Source organism: Leptosomus discolor, chromosome 7, assembly GCF_034619465.1.
Source record: "Leptosomus discolor isolate bLepDis1 chromosome 7, bLepDis1.hap2, whole genome shotgun sequence".
Classification (NCBI taxonomy): Eukaryota; Metazoa; Chordata; class Aves; order Leptosomiformes; family Leptosomidae; genus Leptosomus; species Leptosomus discolor.
The window spans coordinates 54,512,320-54,532,532 of NC_141397.1; the positions used below are offsets into that span (position 1 = coordinate 54,512,320).

The following is a 20,213-nucleotide window of genomic DNA, read 5'->3' on the forward strand; positions in this document are numbered from 1 at the left end:
TTGTCTTTCCATTGGCTGTTGGCCTTACCAGGCGTTCAGCTTCTCATTCTTTGATTTCAAGCCTTACGTAGCTTCCTGGGTAAGTTGTAGTTGCCCCAAAATCCTCTGATCTATCCAAATGCTTAATTGTTAGTCCTTGTAGCTTGTTGGCCAGGAAGGAATAAAAATCTTAAGTCTCAGCTGATTTCAGGATGGCCGTTGCATGATTATAAACGTGTAAAGCGTGCAGCCTGGAACAGCTGGTTTTAGATGTGAGAGTTGGGGAGACAGAAAGCAGCTTTCACGTTAAAAAGAAGAGTCCTAGGAGCAGTGATTGTGAATTTTTGAGCTTGCAGATAACCTTAGTGTTAGATGTATAGCTTTTCAAAATCTCTAATTGAGAAGGAAGGCTAAAAGAAGAAAATCTGTATCAAAATACTTCTCCATTTTTGAGATACAGCCATATAGTCATTTTGATGCTCTTCAATTTGCAGTAATTGTTCAACTTACAACAGGGTTCTCAGGAGATTCTGAAAATACTGATGCACTTAAAATGGAATTATACTGCAGATGGATTTTTCTTTTCTCTTTGTTTTAAATCCAGTATTTAAGTCCTGTGAACTGTTAGTGTGAGTATGGTTCTGTTGTCAGTGATTTGAGTTAATAGTACTGTAACTGCACTGGGCAATTGCATGGTCATTCTTTTTTCTTCTCCACCCAAAAGGAGGGAGTTGTTTTTTCTTTCCCCTTTTTTCTTTTTAGGGTTTTAGTATGCAGATGATCTTTTTTGTTCGAATACAGGGCCATAAAGGTGGAACTCTTTTGAGTTAATCAAAACGCCATGCAAATACAAGAGCTTGTCTTCTGTTGTACATCTGCATAGAAGCATATGTATAGCCTAACATTCCTCATCTGTAGCACTCCATCTCTCCTCTTACTTTTTTGCTGGTTTATGTCTCTCTGAAAATTTAAATAGCCCAGGATAATAGTCTGTCAGTGTTCTACGAAATCCCATGCATGCATATGGTGCTGCATGAATAATGATGATAAATTAAAATGAGTAATTTGAAAATAAGTAGTTCCTAAAAGAGGGATTTCAGAGGGAGCAACAACTTGAGAGCAATACCAGTGAGCAAGTGACCTGCAATTTAGTTATGATGGGGTGAAGCAATTAGCTTTGTGAAATTCGTTCTTCCTTGTGTATTATGTAGTAATTACTGCTGCAGTTCTCCCTGGGGCATCGAGTGCCAGTAGGACAGTTGAGCCATTGTGAAATGCCATCTGCAGTGGATCAGACAAGTCCCATTGTCTCTTTTACTGGAGCTATCTGCAGCAGTTGCCAGACTTGACATCTGTGATGGCTGTACTGCTGAATTACGTAGTTTCTAAGCCCAGAAATTTTAGAGCAGAACTGTATAACTGTTTGGTTATATGTATTGTAACACTAGGCACATGTCTAATGCCTTTGTCTAGACATGTCATTGGCAAAATCAGGCTCTGTAGATGAAAACTGTGCTTCTACTTTTATTATTTTGAGAAGTATTTGAAATACTGTCCAGCTTACTGCAGTTTCTTAGGTAAGTAATTATGATACAGAAGGTAGTTATGTAATACATCCTGCATACTTTTCTGTAGAAGTAGCACATTCTGTATTTTTAGCACTTTTGCAGGGGTTTATACTTACGTATGAAAAAGTTTGTGGGACAGTGGTTTTCAATCAAAATGTATGAGTAGCGGAAAAGGAAAGTTTGTCTTGTTAAACAGTGAAATAAGAGACCACTTTGCAGTTTGTCATAATTTCTGCTTGGGAAATGTTTGAAGCATGGATATAGACTTTGGATTAGATTAGCTCTTAAAATGCTAGGGTGGTGGATGGACAGCTGACTGACAAGTATGGAGTTGTAAGCGTGTGTCTCTTGTTCTACGTGGCAAATGCAGAGCGATGCCTTCTAATACACTGAGCTTGTGAACATGCTGCAACTGTGCTTGGTGGCTTATTCTGCTTTTATCTCTAATAGCTGGGAAGTTTTTGGTGGTGTTTATATTACAGTAACTAAAACTGTGTATTTGACAGCCATGAGGAGCTCTATTCCGGTCGTCCATATGGAGCACTTGATTCTGGCTTCAACAGTGTGGACAGCGGAGACAAAAGATGGTCAGGGAATGAAGTAAGTGTTGCAGCTTTATTTTTGTTGGGTGCAGTATTGTACAGGAAAGAGGACTAATAAGTCTCCTCCTGGAAGCATATTCAATAGGTAACTTGTCTATGCTAGTATGCAAGTTGCCTTGAGCCAAAATTACTTTTGTTTTATGGGAGAAAAACAAGCATAATTTTATATGGGATGGACACAAAGTTTGAGGTGTAACAGAAATGTATAAAACAGTGCATGATGGATTAATTTACTGGAGCATAAAAGATGACAAAAAATGAGGTTCCTAATTTTAAAAAAAGCTTGTGACTGTATCATATTACAACGTTGAGTCAACTGCAATTACTCATGAGTACTTGTTTCAATAAAATAAACCTAAACGTGAAAATTAAGCTTCAAAAATCAGATGGAAGTTTTGTGTTCTTTCTTTGCAACTTGTTTCAAATGTTAAATCTGTTTGCCATTTAGAAGCAGGAAAATGGGATCTCTTAGCAAGGAGTCTGTCACTTATTTTTCCCAGGAGGAAGCTCCCTTTTCCTCTTGGGAAAACACAGTAGCCAAGACTTGAAGTGTTTCAGTGAGCTATACTCTGTACACCTGCTTGCACTCCTGGCTTTGTTTTTGAGAAGTTTCTAGGAGTTTCCATCCTGGGATGTTTTAAAGCACTTGCAGATAGTGCAAACAAAACTGTAGGCAATATGGTCTTTTTAAGAAAGCTTAAATATATGGTTTTTTCAAAACAATACACTGTAGCTGTATTTCACTTTATGTTAGTGTTTTGTAGGTGCAAAACAGGACAGTTGAAGTAAAAACACAAATCAAGAGGTTATAGCTTACATGATGATATTTCTAAATAAAAGTGTTTGTTCACTTTGCTGTTTGTTTTCTAAAGCCGACAGATGAGTTCTCAGATCTCCCGTTACGTGTGGCAGAGATCACTAAAGAGCAGAGACTGCGAAGAGAAAGTCAGTATCAGGAAAACCGAGGGAGCGCAGTCGTAACTAATGGTGGAGGTAAATAGTGATCTTTGGCTAACAATATTTATTCTCATCATTATTAAAGTTCCAGAATATTTGCTATAAATAGTAGGTTGACTAAAGAGGAAAAAAAGGGGAAGATCTAGGTGGAATTATTCAAAAACACAGTTGTGTGAACAGTGTAAAAACGCTGTTGTATTAAGAATGTTACAAGGCAAAATCCAGTAGCATCAGAATCCAGATTATCTGGGAAACATATTTCAGCTTCTGTATATGTCCTATGTTGAAGTCTCCAACTGTTTCAAACAGTATTTTGGAATCTTGAATTTCAGTGCGTGGAGTTGCACTGCTTGAGCTACTGGGGAAAATTTACAGCAGTAGTAAATTGTCAGTGCTCTGTGCCAACTGCTGTCGGAACAGGATGAGCAATTTTGTCAGGGAATTTCATATTTCCAAGTAGCAAAAGTGCCTTGTTCAGCAGTCTTGGGTTTTAATCCAAATGTGTAAGACATTTAGGAGGGACTGGTCCTTGTGAGCGACATTGCTTTTTTGCACCTTCTCAACTGGTTGTCCTGCAGCCTTGCAGTAGCACCCTCATACTTGTTCAAGAGGTTGCAGCGCATTCCATGTTTCCTGATCTCTGCAGTCTTTCTCCACCTTAACTTCCAAAAATCTGCTGCTACTATTGTCTCTCTTTGTTTATATGTCCCAATGTTAGCATTCTTCCAGGTTTGTTTTTTTCAGTCATTCCCTCTTCTCCGCTTTTCTGCACTACTTGTTGTTAGATCTCATCTGTGTCTACTTTGATTAATTTTTCATCTTTCTCAGCTACTCCGTTTTCCTTTTCCCCAAATGGCTCCAATTCTTATCCCCCGAGTGTCGCTCTTCCCAACTACTTTTAATCTTCTGTGCCTAACTCCCACTTTTTCTTCTCTCTTCCCTCTACTTCCCCCTCTTCATCTTTTCCCATCTTCTTTTCTTGGTCTTACTCTTGTCTGCCACAATATTTTGTTTTCTTTGCCACCTTCTAGAAATATGTGAAACTTTTTGGTTGACTTACGCTCTTTTACACGTTAACGGACAAAAAATTCAGTTCAAACAGTTAAATTTTGGCTAAGTAGAAGAATTGAAGACATAGTGTCATGGGAAGCTCTGAGCAGCCTTAATAACAGGCAGTGCTGCCAGCTCCACCTCCAAGACTAACTTTATTTTGTTCTTTGGATTTTTGTACACCAAGGTTTTCGAAATGCCTCACTAGTCTTTTAAGATGGAGCATGGTCAGTTCATGAGTAGGAGGATCTGAGAGGGGCACAAGCCATAGCACAGGGCTGTTGGTGATCCAGGAGATCCTTTCCAATTTTCTGTTCCAAACACAGATACTAATGTCTTTCACCTTCTACTGTGGTGTTGTTGTTATTTAAGTTTAATAAGCAAGGCTGGAAAGAAGGGGAGGTTTGGTTTGGTGGAGTTTTTTTAAGATTTGAAACTGAGGAGATTTAAGCCAAAGTACATAGGAATGCTGTTTTGGATGGTTGTAGTAGCAGAGGAGGTGGCTTTGGCAGTAACAGTTGCTAGATTGTGTGGTGAGGCAAAGAGAAGTCTGTTTGAGACAAGCAGGAAAGGGGCGGGGGAGTAGAAAAAGAATGTCTGCAAGAGAGTCTGGAGCAAGTTTGAGGAGAGTTTTAAGAAAAAGAAAGTTCTAGTGCTCAGAAAGGGACCTTATTGCTTTTCCCTGCATCCCCAGCACAGTATTTTTCCCCACGGTAGTTTGCTCAATGTCATGACTCTCAGAATCGCTGGGCAGAATGTGTAAAAGCAGTGACAAGTGAAAAAATTGCCCTACATAATACTGCCCACACAAGGCAAAATCGATACTAGCCAAACTGTGCTTTTCCTCCTCTCATTGCACTGGTTCGTAATTTCTTTTTTTCATTCCTCTTTTTAAAATAGAACTACGGATGCATTTATATTGTTTAGAGGGTTTTGTTGCTTTCTGTATTATCCTTTGTTACTTCCATGTACGCTTTTTATATTTATTGCATTTGCATCCACATAACTTAGACATGCTGCCCTCTGTTTTGTTGTTGTAGCAGTAAAAATAATATCTGTCATATCCGTTCTAATTTTTCCAACAGATGATTTAGAACCAAGAGAAATTATTCAAAATGTCCACAAATCATTGTACAGTCTTGGCGCTAGCGGACAGATTTTGATAGATAGTTTTCGGTATTGAAAAAAATCACACTATTTACTTGTTCAGTCACTGCAAAACTATCTGCAGCCAGCAATATAAAACTACATTCCTGATAACATGTTTCTCGTTGCTTTTTAAAAAGCATGAACTTTATCATTATTTCAAAATTTGAAGTTTAACAAATGTTAGTGGGCCTGGCAAAATCCAAGAGCTTTTAGGCTGAGTTTTCCCAGATGAAAGAAAAATTGTGGGGCCTTAGTTCCTGACATTGCTTTTTTGTTGTTTTTTTTCCTCTCCTGTTGGTTATCTAATTATGGTTGTCTTCTCTGTGTATGTATGTCAAGTGGAACATGATCTTGATCAGATCGACTACATTGATAGCTGTGCCACAGAAGAGGAGGAGGAAGAGGTGAGGCAACCGAAGTGCATGGACTCAGACAGCCTCAGCTCACAATTCATGGCGTATATTGACCAGCGGCGAATCTCTAATGAGGTGGTGCTTTTACTTAAATTAATTAAATTCATACACCCCAGGAAAGCCTTTGTGATGGTAGTGATGCTTCTTGTCCTCAGAGGTTTTCTTTCGGTTTTTCTAATTTAAAAAAAAAGGTCTGATCTGGGGGAAGAGCACAGTGTTGTTCTTTGTGGAGAGTCAGAGCTGGAGCATTAAGCTGCTCCCAAGTGCCCTTTGGGATAGGCGGAATAAGTCTAAAGCAGCCACACTGTTTTCCTGTCATGTGGGTTCTTGCAAGCCTGTGCTCTAGGCATATGTGAACTAAATGGTTTTTCCAAAGGACGGCTGTCTTCAAAAAACATTGAAATTGATGTTTCTCACCAGTAATTGGTGATATATAGAAAATTGTTAACGTTTACTGGCTTTCTCAAGGGAAAAATGTTGACTGTTATCAGTGTAAAGATTTCATACGGGAATTCTGCAACTCCATTAATTTGGCTGTTCATGTTGATTATAAGTTATTTGCCAGTAAACTCAACGTCTTGAGCATCTACTGTAACTTTAGACTAACTTAAATGTTCAGACTTTTCAGAAAGCCTGCTCTTTGCAGAGAACAATTTCTTACTGTTGAGCAAGGCTCTGAACCCACAAGTACAGACTTGGATACGTATATAGTCACCTTTCTGAACAAAAAACACAGTATCTGTGGTTTCAGATAAACCTGGCATGAAACTGTTCTCAGTCGGTAACAGTATGCAGTTGAATGAACAGTAAGTAAAATTGTTGCTAGACAGGTTAGAAAGTTCTCCTGACGTCTCTTTACAGATGTCTAGAAACGGGTGTGAGTAACTCTGTATATTACCCTGTGTTCTCTCACAGAAAAAAGGGAAATAAAGAGAAGCAAATTTAGCATATACTGTCCTGGTAGCAGCTGCTTTTATTGATTGCTTCCTATATCCTAATGATGTCCTGGTGCAGACAAGGGCAACGATTCCAGTAAAGTTACTGTCACTTTTCTTTAGCACATGTCATTTCATTGCTTTCTAGCTGTGCAAGAATTAGTGTGCACTTTAATAAAATTCAGTAGAGTTGCTTTGAAACTGTATGGATTGCCAAAACTGGAAGGTGCCTTTGTTCCAGTTGTAGCAGCCACCGCTGTGAACACGTGGAGAAAACTGTTCCCTGTTAAGTCATTTGGGTGCTACACTTTTGGAGAGTGTCCTCAGAAATAATCCAGATTTTCAGCTACATAATGTTTCCTTCTGTGTGTTCTGTCAGTCTTAATTAATACCTGTGTACACAGCTACGCAGTTCACTGTCTCACTGCACATACTGCATGAGAAAATCTTTGTGGTTGATAAGCTTAAAGAGTACCTATTGTGCTGCAATTCAAACGTGTCCTTTCAAAGTTTAGTGTGTTTTGAAGCAGAAATGTATTTGTTCTTTGAAGAAAGAAAGGAAATTTAAAAAGTGGATCTTTAGTATTCGTGTAGGAGTCTGGTCCCCATTTTGTCCACTTTGTTACTGTTTACTGTGTTAAAATCAGTGACACGGATATGAGAGGTGCATTCATTTTGCAAATCTCATAAATTCAATATCAGGTCACAAAAACTGATGCCACTTGAAGCATAGACACAAGAGCAGAAGTCAGAAAAGGAGACTCTTGGCAATACAACCTAAGGACTCTTTGCTGTAGGTGGTGAAACGGCGTTGATCAACATCAAAAAAAGCTGTTCGTAGGGATCTATCTATTCATAAAAATGAAACTGTTTACTTTTACCTGAAACAGTAGTTTTTCTAAAAAGACAATCCAAAATACGGTACTGCTTAGGAAAGCTAACTGGATGCAATATGGCCACATGCATATAGGCATGAGTGAAAATTGACAAGTTAATCTTGAAAAGTCTCCGTTTTCCTACATTAATGGGTGTCAGTAAAAGTTTTAAAATAACGCCAAGGGCAATATGTTTTCTTGTTCTCTGTTCCCAATGGAATAAATGATTTCATAGCTCAAATTAAGCCTGAGGTGTTTTCATTCATCCCCTATTTTGCTTTCTTAGTCCCTCTCTGACTTGTCTTTAGGTCATCATAAAAGACCATCAGCTATTGTATCACATATTTCTGAGAATCCAGACTGCATTGCTGTACACTGGTATATACATTGTATATACATTCTTCAGAGCTTAACTAATTTCTTCTAACTGACATAAATTATTTTCTACCTACGTGTACATCTCTGTGCGATTCTTAATAGCAGAGGTTTTTAAACTGTTAAATTTATCAGTAGGCATATTTAATCTTGAAACTAAAGTTTATTTAAATTGGAGGAAAAAAATAAAAGGGAGTTTACCTAGTTGGAAATTAACATCCCCGAGTTGTGTTTTGTGGCTCTTTATCAGGTATTTTGAATACCAGTAGTTAGAAATGCTGGTCTACAAAGAGATTATTTGACATTAATGTGTAGTTTTCTGAATAAGTTGCTAACTTAGTCTTCTGTGTTACTTTGCTTAGGGCTCACCAGTAAAGCCTGTATCCATCAGAGAATTTCAGAGAACAGAGGATACAAGACGATATTTGCATCAAAACAGGTAAGAATATGTCGTAAGAGTAATATTATCCAGAGTTTCATGATGAATGCAGAGTTGTGTATTTACTGAATGTATTTAGAAAATGGCATTGTTTTCTGTTGCTTCACCAGAAACGTGGATGGCACTTTAGTTATACATTATTGCTCCAGACTAGGAATTTCTATTCTAATAATGGCAATGGCCAGTGCCTAGTTAAAAGAACAGAAGATAACCAAGCGAATGGCTTCTTACTAATGGAACTAAAATCAAAATTGGTAGAACCTTTAATATGCCATTGAAGCATTTCAGTATTCTGTGGAGTGAAAGTGAATGTGCAAAAAAAAAAAAAAGATAACTGCTAGCTGTACATCATTACTTATGCTGTCAGTAGAAATTAATTTTTAATGGCATTCTAAAATGGTATTGAAAGAGAAAATGAAACAGTGTGTAAATTTTTTCCAGAGTTTTAACAACATTTTAATAGGCATTTTGAAATGTACAGTGAATGTGCTGATAGAGTAGCTGTACTGATATAAAGGAGGGTAACTCCTTCAGCATATGTCCACTTTCCTTATCCTGTAGCATCTACAGGTAAGGCATAAAATAATATAGCAGCCTGATGTGTTCTCCCCAAATAAAGTGAGTCCTCTTGGTTTGAAGGACTGATTTTTTATTATTATTTTTTATTTTTATTTGAACATTTGTGATCAACATGGAAATAATTAGACTTCACAGACACTGGATTCCATGACATATCTGAAGGAAATAAGAGAAGGCTAGTTAGCCAGGAGAGAGCTTCCGTTCACAGAGGCAGATTTTAATGATAAAGGAAATTGTAGCTCACTAGGGTATCCAGTGTTTTCAAAATGTAACTCAAGGATGGCAGCAGATCTTCGTGCAGAAGTAGTTAATCAGTGATCTAAATTAATTGTATCTTATTCATATTACGCTGCAGTAGAGTGAAATTCTTAAATGAGGCACTAAAAACGGGTCATTGTTATTGTGTAAAAACAGCCATATGACAATGAGTAATTTTTTTGTATTTTAAGCTTGTATTAGTCAAATATTTCATTTGTGCAACCACAAGCTGTAAACTGCTTCCACAGTAATTCTGTGCAAATGCCTTGGCAGGCAGCCTTTGTTTTTTTTTTTTCTTCAGCATGCTGGAGCCATTAAAACTCTTAGAGCTGGATGTAATGCAGACTTCATCTCGAGAGTACTTACATTAGTTGATTCAGTTCAGTAAATACAGGTTGTGCCTCTGGACAGGCTGTGGTGCATTCCTGATGCAGCAAAGCTGTGTGTACTCTGGCCTGAATAAGCTTCTTGGCACTCGGTTGAACCCAGTCCTGTCCGTTCAAAACACCACAGTAATGGATCTGTCGTGTGCATCAGTGCTAATTTAAGTAACAGAGGAGACCTGTAGCACATGGGTCTTCCATATCTCTTAAGCTTCTCCGTGCAGAATAGGTAATAAGTCTACACACAGGCAGCAGGACTGACATTTTTTGGAAATGCGTTGGTAAGTGTGTCTCTCTTCCTTAGTTGCCCCAGGAGCAAAGGCTGCAGAGTCTAGGCTGTCAAGAGCAAGCTACTCAATTTCCATCAGCTTGCTTTCTAGGCAGCAACATGGCAGGGAACACGCTGTAAACTGTGGACCTTGGGAATTGTTTCAGTGCTAGCAGCTGCCTTCTGGCAAAGAATGGACTGCAAAATTTCTCTTTTATTGTTGGTTCAATGGATAGGAGACAGATTAGTTATTGTTTACCTTGTGACTTCATGGCTTCTATCACTGACAGGAAGCCATCAGTTGATTGGTGAAGTGAGCAGATTGGTTCTGAAAATATCAGAGGGTGCTAATGTTCAGAAATAATTCTGTTCTTTCCAGAGCAGAGTAAGGCCTACAGCAATCAGAATGTAGTCTTAAAAGAGAGATTCCATCTTGTTATATTTTGAAATCATTGTTAATTAAGCAAGTTATGTTTATTTAAGTATGAACTGCAGTAGTTGTGGTCTGACTTGGTATCGCAATGTGATTTCTTTTAGTCATCCTAAATTTCACCTTTCTGGTTATCTGAAGCTAATTGTATGGGCAATTACTCTTAAAAAAACCAGCTGTAATCTAGAGACGAATTCATCTGACAGTAGTTTATATGCATTAGTGGCCAATCCCCCTTCCACCTGGTGTTTACCTGCAGGGATACTGATGAATTACGAAGACCAGAAACTCTAAATTTGATGCAGGACAGAGAGCATCACCAAGTACTAAGGAGTTATGTGGACAGGACAGAGAGGTAGGGAAAAGAAACATATCGTTTCTACTGATACTAATTTTATTTCCATCCCACCCCCAAATAACCATAGTAGCCAGCTGTTCCTCTAAATGAAGATCATCTGAAAAGTTCCAGGATTGGATACTTAACGAGCTCTTAGAGAATGGGTATAAAGTACTGTTTATCTCAATGTAATAGGCCAAATGTGCAATCCCATTGGTACCTCTTGAGCTGTAGAGAAATTTTATCACAATTCAGCAGAAGAAATAAAAATGACTGCACAAAACTTGTCATGCATAATGAGTTAAATGGTTATCACAGCGGTTGGTTTAACAGCTTTGCTTACTAAACAGTTACTCTTCTGATTTGATGTGACAGTTGTGTGTCACTGACAACTCATGTATGAAAATTCATTTATATTTAAAATAAAAAGTATACTTACTCTCTGTTTTTCCATTTGTCAGACCCCCGGCTGATTCACCCTACTTTCTCTCTCTATCAAGTCCCCACAGCCAGGTAACACGCTGAACTCTGCTATTTTATTCTTTTGGATGAGTTTGATGCAAAACCAAACTGATCTTAGCCATAAGACATGGACTGTTTCTCCATAACCCATCTGTGTCACCCTGTGCAGCTCTGTCCTTACAGCCTGGGTCGCTGTTTTGTTTCAGGTGCCTAATACAGAGCCAGAGCTGCACCGCAGGCACATAGAGCGTACCCGCCGGGAGGCCCAGCTAGCAGCACTTCAGTACGAGGAGGAGAGGATGAGAACAAAACAGATTCAGAGAGAAGCTGTCCTTGACTTTGTTAAGGTACCTCCTTTTAGTACCTACTTGATACTTTGTCTTTTCTGACTCCCTTAATAACAATTAATTGCCAAGGTCATTGATACTTGTACGTTATGCTCTGGGGTATGCGTGGCACTTTGTAAAGAAAATGGAGAAAAAGCATTTAAATACATTCAGTGTTGGTGCTGTAGCTTAGCATAGACAAAACTGGAACTGAGGAGGAAGACAGAAGAGATTTACCCAATATATGATTGTTGCAAAGAATTCTGTCCTTACAAAGTCCACCTCGTTCTCTCAATTTTTCGTTTGCATGGATGTGACAGGATTGGTATAGGAAAGAAGGGGTCTTTATTTGAGAAGGTGTAGAAGCAATTTAAATTTGAAGACAAATTTTGCAGAGAAGAAACCAGTTGTACACACAAGATGATAATGTTGCCTGATCTATTTTGGTATTTTATGGTGCGTGAATAAGTTACCTCCAGGTAAAGTATGGCTGCAAATTTATGGTACATCAGATACTTCATGGACACTGCCTTCGCTTTCTCTTCCACTGCAGTCACTATGAAGTAGTCTGCTGCTTAACATGCAAACTTGTTTGTGTGCTGGTTGACTTAAATTTATTTTACTGTTTACTGCTCTGGTGAGCTACCCAAGTCTTGTCATCACAAATTTAAGAAATGTTACGGTTAATATTTTGGGCTTAGGGTGGTTTGCAAAGAGGAAAAGAATGTTTTATTGCATTTATGCAATGTATAAAGTTAGTTTAGAAAAAGGTTTTTAGCTGCCTGAAACTAGGCTTCTCATTAGCACCAGCTAATCTCAGGCCTCTGGCAGTGTTTTGTAGAAAAGCTGCATTTATTAAAGATTCGGCTCAGTCTTTCAATTAAAGGCTTTAGATATTTAGGATGCATTTTGTTCATTGATGAGCCTTTTGGGGTTTTCAGTTTTGGTGGTTTTTTTTCTTCTGTTGCCTTTGTTATTCATGAGCACTTTATTCTCAGCAATTAAATTCCTCCCTTGGGTTGTATTTTGGGTTTATTATGCATCTTTAATAGGCAAAAACCATTTGGGGTTTTTTGTTTTGTATGGAATAAGGGCGGGTTTTTTACTAATAATATCAGTGAAGTTTCAGCTCAGTGGAAGCTTGACATTTCCCCAATGCTTTTTTTTATTTAAAAACTAGGACTTCTTGTGTTTTAAAACAGTTATGAATTAAGCTGGTTTGTTCTGAGCTTTGGTTTCTCTGTTACATTCCTTTAAACTGGTTTTTCATTTTTCCCTTTTTCTATAGCAAAAAGCGTCCTTAAGTCCTCAGAAGCAAAGCCCTCTGGATAGTGAGGTAAGAGTCCAATAAGAGTATTACTGGGGTTGTCAGCACCTGAGTTCTTAGCTCTCTCCATCAGAGATATTTTCCTAATTGTGGAGAACTCTCCAGGACTGGGTTATAGCATAGTTTTTTCACACTTATTTTTAAGCCTTGCATTGGGTTTTGTTTTGCTTATGAGACCAGTCTGATATTTCCTCCCATTCGTGTAGATTGCCTGTCCGAGTATGGTGTTTTACTGTTTCTTTTATGTTTTCTGTGTTGTATACAGAAAACACATTTCGTGTTCCATTTTAAGCCTCCTTGCGAGCAGTACAGTTTACTTTCCAACAGAAGTATTCAGATAAGTTACTGTGCTCTAGTCATCCTCCATTGATCAGTTTTCTCCCAGTTTCCTATTGTTAAATCGCTAGTTATCCCAGAAAGATTAAGCATTACAATTTTGAGGGCTATCAGAAAAAGAAATAAATAATTTTTTAAAAAGTTTTATTCTAGTGTAGTTTTATAATCAAAACCTGAAAGTCAGTAGGAAACACAAATCATACAGGGCTCAGTCTTCTAGAACATATAGAGTTGAGCCAATGACATCTGTTCACTCTCTGCATCCGATTTCTGCATAGTAATAGCTCTTCCACTGCTTGCCATCCCCACTTTCCTCCAGAGGAAGATAATTCACTTGGCAGTATTAATCAGATCAAAACTTTCAGTAATATAATGAATATAAATAGTTCTTTAGCAGCATTTTCCAACTAACTCTTTTTTTGTTAGAGGATTGGTGAAACATGGGGTAATTGAAATAGTTTTTGCTCCTTTTCCTTCTTACTGTTCTTCTGTTCTTAATTTATTCTTTTAAAGGGTCCTTTGTTCTACCACAGTAAGAACTGTGAATACATAGTTGTCTGTATTTGCTTGAGACAACACAGAAAGCAGAATAATTGATTCCTTAAGTAATATGAATATGCTATAATTCATGGGTCATGTGGCTGTGTATTCATACAGAGTTACACATACTTTATGGATTTTTTTAAAAAAGCCTCACAATGCTATAAACAAGTAGTACGTGTTCCAAAATGTCTGTCTGTTCATGTGTGTTGCTGCCATTCTGTGTGTTTCTGACATTACTGCATCTCTCCCACCTCCCAGTGTCCCTTTCCATCCAGAAGGTCTCAGCATACTGATGATAGTGCCTTGTTAGTGGTAAGATCCTGCACGTAATGGCCTTGTTATGTGGCAGATTCTAGAGCATAGAAATAACAACATGTTATGATTGTCTCAGATTAGACCAACTGTTGTAGAGCTAATCTAAATAGCATAAAACATGACCATCTTCTTTGAAAAGTAGCTTAGCTGTGAACTGCAATATTATGAATATGTTGATACTGGTACTGTCAGCCATTTGTTAATAATATAGTGGTGGTTTTCCACAAAATAATTAAAGCTCATCTTTTGCTGAGAGCAGAAGAAAATTACTGATGGTGAAGAACAGCTTCTAAAATTAAAAATCCACCTCTAGTTGTTCTGGTTTGATTTCTTCTCCATTTGGCTTGCTTCCTAACTGATGTGCTCTTCAGTGTCAAGTAAGCAATTTTAATGCTTTGAGTACAGCCTTCAACTTGTCTGTGTCCTGCACATGGTGATTAGAAACACTTAGTATCTTGGTAACCGTATCATAGCACAGGGAAAACTGTTCTACATGTGAATGCTGCAAATCATGCAATATTCTTCATACGTTTTTATGGTTTATCGATGAAGATGTCTTAGAAATAATCTGTTTTGAACACTTAGCAGAAATAAAAACATTTCTGTGCTTAATTCATGTTTTATGCTATTTCTTCCTTCGTGATGTAGTATAATTAAAGAATATAATTAATGCCATAATCTATGTCGATAAAAGAAAAAATACACCTGGTTTGCCTGCTGTTGCATGACTGCATGCCTGGGATTTATTTTCTTAATTCACGTTCTTCTGTTATCTGCCTAAATTTTCTTTAGGCAGTGCTCTTGGTTAGAATATCTCCCTCCAGAACATATTGGTCAGGAGACTTACTGTCTCTTTATGCAGAGTTTTTGGTTTTCCAGCTTTCATATGACTAGCACTGTGTGGGAGAAAAAGAAAGCTTGTAATACTACAGAGAGATTTAGTGATGATCATGCATGTGCCTGTTTAGAGAAATCACAATCAGCATATAAAAATGTTTCTTATTATCTAAATACGAAAACACAGGAGAATAGCAGTGGTTTGGGTTAAGTGTTGATACTCTTTGTCAGCGAATTAATCTTTGGAATGTTTTTAAAGATACCTGTAAGGACCCCATTTCTTTTTGATGGTGTGACCCCGCGACTTTTGTTGTACATTAATATATAGAATTTTACATTACATGACTTGGAATTTTCAGAAATTATTTTGAAATTGGCTTCCATTGCTGTTTGTTTGTTTCCTTTGTAACCAAGTCACACCCTTGCACTTCACAAAAAGCAGACAGGCTGGTAGGAAGAGATTGAACTAGATTTGAAAGCAATCATTTCTCTGTTCGTTTTTCTTTTGATTCCTTGCTTTTTTCAGCAGCACTAAACTGTGCTGAAGTGCTGGGTTTTCTGAACTGCTGAAGTATGATCTGCAGCTCTGTTTTGTAGTGGAAATACACACTGTGTCTAATGATGACATATGCCAGGGCAGCTGTTTCTGGCAATTATTGTAAGCCCATGCTAGCTCATGAATTTGTAGCATTTTTGTTTCCACAAATGTGTTGGGTATGGTAAAAACTTGTTCAACAACAGGGAAATGTTCATTAGTTTGCTTTAAAAAAAAAAAAAAAAAAAAGTCTGTCCTGAGGGTTGAAATAGCTTTTACCTTTTTAGATTCTGTTGCATTTCATGTGACATTTTTGCTGTTCTTAAGGATCTGAAATTTAGCTAGGTCTAATTTCTCAGGATGTTTGGTTTTTTTCCTCTGGCAAAGTATAGAGGCTATTTCATAGCAATACGCCATTCACTAATGGCAGTTTTCAGTACACATTTTCCATTTACATAGTTTCCTCTTTGTCTTTTTCTTTCTCTGCACAAAGACTGCATGCAGTAATGTAAACTTTACCTTACAAAGCTTTTGGACATTGAACAGGTTAATTAAAAAAAAAAAAAGTTGCGGACAGGTTAATAAAAAAAAAATAAAAGTTCTGCTAGATTTTCCACTGATTGTTTTAGCTTTATGGTATGGGAATAGAGGAGAATATTACATACAGGTATAGTGAAAGATCTTTTGTTCAGCATTTCCCTCATTACGTCAGAGCTCTCTAAACTGAGCAGTTGCTTTTCTTTTGCTCCAAACAATGTTTTCAGCTCAGATGTAAGGAAAAGATTAAAAAAGTAGTAAGTCTAACATGTAGCTAGAAAGCGAGTGACCTTTCTTTTATTTTACTATTTCCCTCTTCTGGTATTGTTACTGCTTTAACAAAAATTTTCTTAAACCCAAAATGTAGTGGTGAATCTCCTTTTTAAATCTTACATCATGTTTCTTTTGGTCCTCTCCTTGTTGTCTTTCATCACTAATTAAAATTAAAATGTATTCACATTGCACAGGTTACTCTGACCGTTTCCTTCTGTTTGTAAACAATTTCAGGGCAGTCTGTTTGCACTCACAAAATTACTTCCCATACTTTCTATGAATGTTAATAGTTCAGTCTAGTTGTACGTTTCTTCTACGTACCTGTGATAAGAAGTGGAGTTTGGCTGTAGTAGTTCATTGCACACTGTGGTGGATTTCTTTGTGTTGACTTGTAATAGCCAGACTAAGTAAAATATTGCTGAAGAAATGTCATCACTGGCCCCTGAGAAAATGTGCTGCATACCTCAGGTTTTAGGTTAGTCATATCCTGCTTGCTGTTCTCACAAGGGTAGTCCCATTTGTTCAGCTGAGATTACTTGTTGAGATAGTATCAAGGCTTCAGACTTGGCTAATGATTTCAGACTTGATTGCTTATAAATCTCATTTTTTCCCCGAATATCTTCTTGTTTTCTCCCATACTGTCCCTTACAAGGTGAGTACTATGGAAGGAAAAAACCAACCAAACAAAAAAATCCTCGCAAACTGCCGCTCAGTTTCTCTGTTGTGAAGCCCGTGACATACTCGATAAGCATCAGGCAGCTGGTGTGACCTCTTCCTTCATAACCTTTGTGTCATTGCTGCCTTGTGCTCCTTTCATTGCGTTGTGTTCTCTTGTGGTCTCAAGCATGGCCTGAGGCCATCGTGTTACTGTTGGCACGTGGGATCTCTGAAACATTTTAAATTAAGGCTTTTAGGCACCAGTGTGTTACAAATAATAATGGTATGGGTAAAGTAAGCAGGGCTTGAATTATGCTAACTTGTCCCCTGGAGTTTTCTCTCAGACCATTGGCATCCATTTGTGTATTCAAACGTTTAGTAATCAAATTTCCTTAAAATATCCTTATTTGGTTGGTGCAGAGTTCTGGTTGGGCTCTGCCTTGGCAGTCCTGTATCTACAGTTGTTTCTGGCACAGGGAGATCTCTCTGACTTCAGTGCTGGACCTAGAGGCTAGTTGCAGCATGTGCAGTAGGGTGTTGTAAGTCTGAATTGCAGCATCCTGATTCCTTTTGTATTGTGGCTACTTTTTCTTGCAGTTGTTCTTTGCCTCACTTCTTCCTTTCTTCCCTCCCTTTCTTTCCTTGCTATCCCTGACAGAATGGCTTTGAGCCTCTCTTTGTGTTTGAGATTGACAATAACACCAATACCATTAAAAGGCGGCCAGGGACTCGCAAACAGGTGAAGAGCATGCAGTGTGTGTTGCTGTTGTGGTTGTCCTACCCTGTGGTGTGCCGTGTTCCCCTTCCCTTCGCCCACTGCTGGGCACGTGGATTGTGATGAGTTCTTGTTAGTCTGCATCAAGGTTGTCTTGCTCTTTTCATACCGGAAAAAACAGTTACATTGATGTTACAGACCACCTACTTCTGTTTTATTTTACTGTTCTCATATACTAGCTAATGTTTTGCTTAAGTCAAGTGATATTTTGAAACTCTTTAAAACAACAACAACAACAACAACAAAAAAAAAAGAAACCCACGATTTTTGCTCTCCACTGCTGTGGAGAAAGAGGCGGCTGTCTTGAGGATCAGCTGTGAAGTCTGTACAGGGCCTAAAGAAGTTTGTATTTAAGGCTTGCCCCGAGTATAACCTCTCCTTCTAGTCCTTCCTGGCCGTACTGGCCTGAAGTGGCAGAATGTTGCGCATAGTTTTAAATACTAACACTCCCAAGTGTGTCATTGGCATCTGTAGAGTTTCTAGGTGTCATTCAGTGCTCTTTTCCTGTGCTGAACTGCCACTTCGCTATTGGGATGCTGTCTCAGAAAGTACAGATTCATTCTTGAGCCATTCAGTCCTCAAACATTAATATTTTGATTGTGCTTTCAGTAAGACACAGAATTTGACCTTCTAGATCACGTGTCAGTGACAGATTGGCATGCTGGAGCTCCTGTTCTATAAACATGAAAAGTTGTTTATTTGGTTGATTTTGCTATTGGTTATAATTGAAATTCGACTGCACTGTGTGACAGTGCTGTAAATCTTCACACTGACATCTTCCCGGTGAGCTACATTCCACCCACGGAACCTTATTTACTTTGTGTGTCATTCACAAGGGTCAGCATTAGGTGTTTGTGGCAGACACTAAGTGTGTATTCTTGAGCCCCTTAGGTGTGGGTTTCTCTGATTTTACAAAGTCGATAGGAAAATAACTTACTAGAAATTCCTAACATACTTGATACATTAACAAGAAAGCTATGTATTTTGAATAGTGGCTCAGAATGAACTGTTGTAGGGTAAAATTTCCTATTGTCTGATGGCATAGGTGTTACTACAGAAGCTTTTACCTCACTTACTGTTCTGGCTTCGGCTTTTAATGCCACTGTGTTGTGTGTAAAAGAAGCGTTGCACCTCCCAAGCTTATGAGCCATAAAGTTCAGGAGCATAGGATGGCTTTAACTGTGGTTCAGCAAATAAGTACGTATCTGTTGCCTGTGGAGTGTTTCTGAGAACGTGATCGTGATCACCTCTTCCTTTTTAACTTGTCTGCTGCATCCACCTTTGTGCATGACGTGTCAGCCGTTTGCTAACACTGCTACTGCCTTCTCTTTCTTTCTGCATTCAGTCACTCTCAGTGTTGAACCAAGAAAGCTGTGCTACCACCCTGCCTAATGCCTCTACCTTCAGTCCTGTCAAGGTATCTCTCGCTATTATCATTCACCAGTAAAGCCAACAAAAACTCTTGGATCTGCACATCTGTTTTAGCAGGTGTTAGTCTGTCAGCTTCTAATCAAAAGTTCAGGTAGGGTATGAATCTGATTTACCTGATGAAACTGTAGCACATATTACCTCATCTTAGCTTCGGGCAGTGTCTACAGGAGGCCTAAGCGATCAAAACACGGTAACTAGTCTCTGCTCCGAGGGGTTCTTGATTGTCTTTGATGTTGCTTTTTCTGTACAAGATCATTTACTCTTGACCAAGTTGAGTTCATCAAAAGTACCCTTGTTGTACTCTTTACCAGCTTACTTTTGAATACAGATTTCCTAGATTTCTTTTCTCTTCTGTGGAAAGTGCTATACTGAATGCATTCATCACAAAAAATCATCGGTCTGCTTGAGCACTGTAATAAAACCGGTGTGCTTCACTGGGGAGAGCGATGTTCAGTAAATAGCAGTTTTGCATTAGCAAAGGTATCAAAGAGGTGTGTCCTTATCAGGCTGCTGTAACATGAGTTCTGCATGTTACTTAATTACCTGTTTTTCTGAGTCCCTTTGCAAAGAATACTTTCAAAGTGTTGGTTGGAAGGAAGAGTAAACAAAGACCTGTCATTGCACAGTCCGTGCTGTTTCATCATTCTTTTTCCTCAGAAAAAAGAATTGTGTCATTTCTGCAAAAGAAAAAACCTGTCACTTTCTGCAGAGATGAGACTTGGGGAACAGCATACAATTTTTTTTCACATTTCTGTTTTTTTTCTGAAACACATTTAGATGGATGGAGCCTTTTTTAAAACACAGCTTTTTTGGATTAGGACCATTTATACTCTTCTGCTTTTTTGTCCACAGAGTGATGACAGATCTACCATCTCCCCCGGCTCACCTACCACTCAGACAGGTAACAGGGAAAGGAAGAAAAATTTGTGGAAAATGACATCAAAATGCCTGTTTGCTTATTTGTACTATGAAGAGAAGAGAGCATATGTTCCCGTCTCTGTATGTGGCACTGCTGCGTTTGAGAGTTTACCCGGTTATTTGGGTCCCCTTAGAAACACATGCGGGAAGGGACAACAGGAGTGAAGCATGTCCTCAGGCAGAACGTAGGGTTTGGCTCGTTTAGGCCTTCCTACAGGCTTTGGCACACAGATGCATTCAAACAGTTGTTGGAATTGGTATGTGGAATGTGCTTTGCATGCAAATGTCCTTGGAAGTGCCCTTTCCTGCCCTGTGCTTTTATCATGCATGGCTGTGACTTATTT

At 38.4% G+C, this 20,213-nt stretch overlaps 1 protein-coding gene across 3 annotated transcripts in view; it reads left to right on the forward strand.

Annotated features, from left to right (window-relative positions):
- LRCH3 (leucine rich repeats and calponin homology domain containing 3) overlaps positions 1–20,213 on the forward strand; it is a 62,287-nt gene that overhangs the window by 34,649 nt on the left and 7,425 nt on the right. Inside the window, exons 7-18 of one of the 3 annotated variants that reach the window (XM_086467789.1) lie at positions 2,054–2,147; positions 3,022–3,142; positions 5,645–5,793; positions 8,266–8,342; positions 10,520–10,615; positions 11,059–11,110; positions 11,266–11,406; positions 12,674–12,721; positions 13,850–13,903; positions 17,404–17,484; positions 18,866–18,937; positions 19,804–19,852. In XM_086467789.1, the coding sequence (XP_086323915.1) occupies positions 2,054–2,147; positions 3,022–3,142; positions 5,645–5,793; positions 8,266–8,342; positions 10,520–10,615; positions 11,059–11,110; positions 11,266–11,406; positions 12,674–12,721; positions 13,850–13,903; positions 17,404–17,484; positions 18,866–18,937; positions 19,804–19,852 (1,034 nt within the window). The remainder of the gene's footprint in view (positions 1–2,053; positions 2,148–3,021; positions 3,143–5,644; positions 5,794–8,265; positions 8,343–10,519; positions 10,616–11,058; positions 11,111–11,265; positions 11,407–12,673; positions 12,722–13,849; positions 13,904–17,403; positions 17,485–18,865; positions 18,938–19,803; positions 19,853–20,213) is intronic. The other 2 variants (XM_086467790.1, XM_086467791.1) reach the window with 2 other exon arrangements.